At 22.6% G+C, this 7,169-nt stretch overlaps 1 protein-coding gene across 1 annotated transcript; it reads right to left on the bottom strand.

The window, feature by feature from the left end:
- Nucleotides 1-1,549: 1,549 nt before the first annotated feature.
- Nucleotides 1,550-6,294, bottom strand: PRSY57_0421500 (erythrocyte binding antigen-165; the record flags this gene model as incomplete). The annotated part of the gene is made up of 4 exons (XM_012906068.2): nucleotides 1,550-1,611; nucleotides 1,722-1,855; nucleotides 2,025-2,103; nucleotides 2,280-6,294. The coding sequence occupies 4 exons, from the start codon at nucleotides 6,292-6,294 to the stop codon at nucleotides 1,550-1,552; spliced, it is 4,290 nt and encodes a 1,429-aa protein (XP_012761522.2).
- Nucleotides 6,295-7,169: the final 875 nt, after the last annotated feature.

The following is a 7,169-nucleotide window of genomic DNA, read 5'->3' as shown; positions in this document are numbered from 1 at the left end:
TTTTTTTTTTTTTTTTTTTTGGATTTTTATTTATATATATAAATATTCTATACTATAAAATATATTCTCTTGGATTTTAAATTATTATATTTTTTCTTAATTGTATGCTACCCAATATATTTTTTCCTTTATTTACTTAAAGATTTTTTTTTTTTTATATGTACTATTTAAACATTAGTACTGACATATATATATATATATTTTATTTCCATGTTTATTACTTTATTAATTATATACAATGTTGTATTATTAAAATATAATAATAACCCTATGAGTAAACATATATTTTAAATGTCCAAGGTTGTAAAGATCTATAAATATATAGAACCTTAAAATAAAATAAAATAAAATGATTTAACTGGAAAAGTCCATAAAAATAATACGTACACTTTTGGAGTACAATAGAAAAAAAAAGTACACATCATTTTGTGTACAAACCTATATACATAAAAATTATGGTACATATAGAAGGATAATACAAAATATATAATATATATTGTTATTATGGTAATTTAAAAAGAAAAAATAAAATATATCTTAAATATATATATATATATATATATATATATATATATATATTTAACTATTAAATGAATTACCTATCTATATACATATATATATATATATATATATAGATTTCTTTTTACGTCTAAATTGTTATGTCTCATATAGTTTTATATTACACATCAAAATAGAATAATACAGCTTACTCATCTTAATAAGGTTGTAAAAAAAAATATATATATGAAAATTTATAGGTGCCCTAAATATGTTGATATGTAATATTGTTCTAACATATAATAATAGCACATTAATATAAATATATATATATATATATATATATATATATTTTTTTTTTACGGCGTTTACAATACTTTGGAATTAATATATTTAATATTAAATTTCTACTTTTTATAAAAATTTTATTTATATATGTTAATAAAATATTAAATCTAAACAAAATTTACCAAAAAAAAAGAATATATTCATGTGGTGCACGTTAAAATACAATACAAAATCATAAAACACAACAAAAAAAAAAAAAATTAAAAAAATAAATAAATATATATATATATATATATATATATATTTTTTTTTTTTTATGATCATCATTTATGAAAACAACATTTTTAATCGGTATCAATTAATATAATAAAATTATCCCGATTAAAAATATAGGTATATATTCTTATAAATACACTATAATATAAAAAACAATTAAATAAAAATAAAATATTATAATGTATCTTATACTTATATTACAATTTCAAACCAGCAAAGAAAATAAAAACAATAGAGAATATTCTTTTATAAAAATCATAAATGAGCTTAAAATTGTAACCTAATAAAAAATAAACATATGAATAAATATATAAATATAAACATATAAATAAATAAATAAATATATATATATATATATATATATATATATATGTTATACTTCAATATTGTCACAAGTACATATTTTATATATACCCTTTTTATAATAAAATATAAATTCTTTTTTTTATTTAAAAAACAATTACCTATAAAAAATTTATCATAAATTTTAATTATCCATATGGTATTCTAAATAATCTGAAACTTTATCTGACTGAATTTTTTGGTTCACTAAAAGAAAAAAAAAAAAAACACACACACACACACACATATATATATATATATATATATATATATATAATATTTTTTTTCCTTTTTATTTATTTTTCATGTTCTATTACTTAATAATCCTATCTTATATGCATTTTCACCGTAATCCTCAAAAGCTGAATCTTGGCCCGTTGTAACTTCGAAAGCGGTGTCTTCAAAATTAGCTTCTTCAAAGGCTGTACCATTTAAGCCATTGTCTTCTGACCTACATAAAAAAATAAATATTAATATATATATATATATATATATATATATATATATATATATATATATATTTATTTATTTATTTGTTCATCCATTGTAAAAACAAAAAAAATGATACATTCATTTTATTTTCTTTAATATTGAAAATTTTGTTCCCCTTATATTCTTACCAATTTAATATAGAACTTTTTGCTCCCAGGAGAAATAATATTATAAAAAATAATCCTCCACCAGCAAAGTAATACATATCTATATAAAAAAGAAATGAAAATAATAATTTTCATATCATATAATATATGAATATTAGATAACATATTTATATATTATATAATAAATACTAACAAATTAAAATAATACGTAATTATTTATCCTTTTTTTTTTTTTTTTTTTATTCTATTTTTTTTTTTTTTCCAGATTAAACATACTTGAAAAACTTTTCCCTGCAAAACATTTATATGCAGGATTCGAAATTTCTTTTCTCATACAACTATGATATCCACTTGAATTAAAATTAAAGAATTTCATACAATAATCTGATATGGAACAACATAAGTTTTTACTATCTTCATCAGTACAAACATTAGATAAACTTTCTTTTTTCAATTTACTACAATAATTTGAGGACAAATCATTAGTACATCTATTGCTTCTATAAGATCTCATGATATCATCAGCTACTTTATTAACATCTCTATAAATATATTCTTCTATATTATAAGTTCGACTATTCATATTATTTAAAACATTTCTTGGATTATTTAATGTATTAGCACCTTCTTCTTCTTCTTCTTCTTCTTCTCCTTCTATATTACTTATATCATCTCCTCTTACAACAATATCACTTTCAAGCGATCCATGTCTAGATCTATTATTTATATTCATTCTATGCCTTTGGGAATCACGCCCATCATGCACATAGCTATTACTTAAACCGTCTATATTGTTCTCACCTGTTGTTTCTATCCTATTATTATCACGCCTATAGGATGTACTATTTAATTTATTAAATTCACTTTCTAAGACACTACCTCCTCTTTCTGATATAGATGGATTTTCTAAATGTTCATCCATACCTTGTAATACATTCATATGGTCTTTACCTGTTGTACCATCTCCTGAATTTTTATTTGTATATTGTCTACTGTGTACTGTAGAATCATCCAAATTTATATCATTTTTAGATTTTATTCTAGTAACTTCCTTACCCTCCATTTCTTTATTTTTTAAACCGCTTCTATCTCCATTCGACATTTCAGAAGAACTATCAACAGACGCATTTCTCACTTGTTCCATATTTTTTCCAACAGCATGTGTATCCATCTTGCTTCTTTCATGTTCTGAAGGAGAGGTAGTCACGGGTTTACTTTCTCCTGATAGGATTGCTTGGTCTTGTATTTGACTTCCAAAAAGGGAATTCGTTCCATGTGCCACATCATATGTTGTACTACTACCCCCTGCATCTTGGGTACTATGCCTGTATAAAGAGCTTCCATCTAAGTTATGTTGTTCTTGGCTAGATTCCTTTCCATGTTGACTTAATGTAGATTCAGCTGATTGAGTAACTCCATCAATTACTGTTTGAGGAGGTAATAATTCTTTAGCCTTATGTTCTTGTTCATCTACATCAACACCAGACGATGAAACATCGCTTCCAGAACTACTACCTAAACTTGATGAAGATGTAATCACATCATCATTATATGTACTACTTTGAGTGCTTGGATTTTTTCTACCATTTGTACCGCTTGGTTTACTTTCACTCTCACTCTGACGTGTATTCCCTACTTGATCTACATGACTACTTTGTCTGTCACCTTTCGGTTTAAAAGGTTTTAAATGTACATTTTCTCTTATAGATAAAACATCTTCAACAGATGACGCTCTCTGTGTTACATCTTGGGAAGTCACACTAATAGAATTTACATTCAAATATGGTTCATTGAATTCTTCATCCTTTATATCTTCAGGATCATATGGTTTAACAATACTTTTGCATATATCTTCATAACCCTTATGTGGATATACAAACGTTTGAGTATCCAGATTACAAGTACATTCAGTACATTTCATAGATAAATATTCCCAAGGTTTCAAATTTTGTATAACATTGTTAAATAATGATCTATCTCTTTTATATTTACTTGATTGCATTTTATATTCCTTTCTCTTATTAATTATCCAATCATCATAATCCGTACAAGACCTGCTACATACAGTATCTACATCATGTGTATTTTCAGATTCACCTGAAGAAGGTTGAACTTTTCTGTCTATACAAGATTCCTTTAATACATTATTCCATCTATTTTGTTCAATACAAAAATCATTTTTCCATTCTCTAAACCAATGTAGGTATTGATTATCATCATCATCTTCCATCAAACATACTCCTGTGTGATGACCATTATAAAATTCACATGATATAGCTTCCCATAATTGATTTTTATTTTGATCCCACCATTGTTTACGAAATTCATCAAGAGACAAATCAGCATAACCTGGATACATACGTACAATATTTGCTTTTATTCCTTCAAAATTTCCTTTCAAAATATTTTCTGTTTTCATTGAATTGGCATCTTTCCACATATCTTTACCAAGTATAATGTTTTTATAATCATCAAAACTGTAATTTAAATATGTGCATGCACTTTCATCAAGATACTTATTCTCATGCATATTTCTTCTATACTTTTCTATTAAAAACTTCCCTTCATTTCTAATACCTAAAATAATTTCATTCAAAAATTTATCTAATTCCTTCACATTTTGAAACTGATCCTTATCTAAATTACCTAAACATAAGTGTTGTCTTCTTGGTGGACTACATACATCCGGGAAATCTTTTATATTTTCATTTATACATTGCCATATTTTATTATTTCCTTTTTCTTTACAGTATAATTCTCCATATATAGATTTAAGTTCCGTGTTTTTACATATATTTTCAATTTTTACATATAATGCCTTATTCTCCATCTTATTATTTTGACATATACATTTATTATAATATTTAGCATTCAACTGATCAAATATACTACTAAAATTCAACTCCTTATATTTATCCCATTTATGTTTTAAATATTCAAAAGCAGTTTTATATAATGAAGTCTTTTTATTATATTTTAAATAAATTTCTGATAATATTGTGAAATCATTATTTTTCTTATCAATCCATGTTTTATATTTTTTACATTCAGATTTACAAAGTTCTTCTTTTGGACAAATTCTATTACATTTATTTTTAGAATCATCCAATTTATTATACCATATATTTTTATTATAATCTGTATCATAAGCCCATTCCATTAACCATCTATTAATTTGTAATTCATCTGAAGGTTTATCTGATGAACACGCTTTTATATCCTTGGGTAAATTCTCTTTATGTTCTTTTATCATAGCATTCCATATATGACTACTAATTTCTTCCCACCATTTTTTCCTATTTTCCGCAGATTTCTCATTATCCCTTTTAAATATTCTATCTATTTCAAATTCTACCTTAATTGATCTACCAAGTCCTTCCATGTCAGTACCTTTTATAATATCTCCATAATCACCATAACTCCATTTTAAATTAAGACAAAATTCTTCATTATATTTTTTACCAAACTTTTCAAATAATAAACTCCCTTCTTTTTGTGCTGCCAAAATCAGTTTCTCTTTAAATTTCTCTTTAGTAGAATCACTAATAGGAAGTTCAATTAAATTACCTGTACATAATTGTACTTTTCTATCAGAAACACATATATTTGGTTCCTTTGTATTTTTATTATTACACACCCAATCTCGTTCTCCCTTAGCTCTCTTTTTTATACATCTATGGATAGATTTCATATCCACAAAAGAAAGTGAATTCAAACTATCCAAACTATTCGAAATATTCATATTATTATTTGATATATCTAAAAACGACATATCACCATCTCCTAAACCTCTAGAATTATTCATTCTATTCATAGGTGCCTTATTAATATGAAGTAATTCCATACCATAATCATATAAAAAATTTAACTTCCCCTTTTTATATAATAAATCATTTTCTATATTCTTAAACGTATTGGGTTTATATAACCCTTCTTTTTCGATGTTTTCTTTATTTAATTTACATATATCTTTATGTAATATTTTTTCTTCAAAATTTTTATTATTCTCTGGAAGTTGTTCTTTTATATCTTTATTATCTATATTTTTTTTATCACCTAATAAAGCTTCTTTTTTTACTTTAAGTATTTCCAAACTCCCATTTGGCAACTTATCAATATTTATATTATTATTATTCATTCCACTTCCATAATCCTTTTCTACTTTATTATTCATTATATAAACAGAATTTTCCTTATCATATTCATTTTTTATAAAATTCTCCAACTTACATAATGCCCTAGAAGAAAAGAGGAACCCAGAGATATAAAACAACTTCAAGGTCTTTCTCATTACATTTAAAAGTGCAAAATAAAATATATTTTAAATATTTTATATATTTTATATATTTTAAATATTTTATATATTTTAAATATTTTATATATTTTATAATTTGCTTGTTTTTCTTTCTTTCTTTCTTTTTTTTTTTTTTTTTTTTTTTTTTATGGTTCTTCTTATGTTATAGCATCAAAATTAGTGTTAAAAAAAAAAAATATATTATAATTTTTTTGATTTTTTATAGTATGTACATAAACCACATCTATAAATAAATAACAACCTGCTTAATCTTTATAACATTTGTTCTTTACAATATTAGCCCTTTTTGTTTTTTCCTATAAAAATTCACAAGTTCATAATTGAAGATCATTATTATGATTAAGCAATGCAAATAATATTTTCAAAAATATACACACACATATATATATATATATATATATATATGCTTAATACATAATATGTATTTATTTTACATGTAGAAACCTGATAATATTAATATTTATATTTAAAATATAAACCTTACACAATGGGTGCAATATTATTTCGCTAAATAATCTATATATATATATATATATATACACATATATATGTTAATATTTTATTTATTAATTATTTTTTTCTTTTTTTAATATATATATTATATATATATATGAAGGGAATTCTAAGATCCTCCTTTCCTTTTATATTAAAAAAAATAAAACAAATAAATATAAAATATTATTTTTAAAAATAAAAAAAAGAATAAAATTATTTATATTAAAAATATTATTAAGGTAAATTTTTAATTTTTAATTTTTTTTTTTTTTTTTTTAATAATACAAATCAATATTAAAAATAATAAAGAAATAAAAAAAAAAAAAAAAAAAAAAAAGAACGAAAAAACAAGAAGA

This window comes from Plasmodium reichenowi, chromosome 4 (genome assembly GCF_001601855.1).
Source record: "Plasmodium reichenowi strain SY57 chromosome 4, whole genome shotgun sequence".
NCBI lineage: Eukaryota > Apicomplexa > Aconoidasida > Haemosporida > Plasmodiidae > Plasmodium > Plasmodium reichenowi.
Note: the sequence above shows the minus strand (reverse complement) of the source record. Positions and strands in the feature narration are given on the sequence as shown.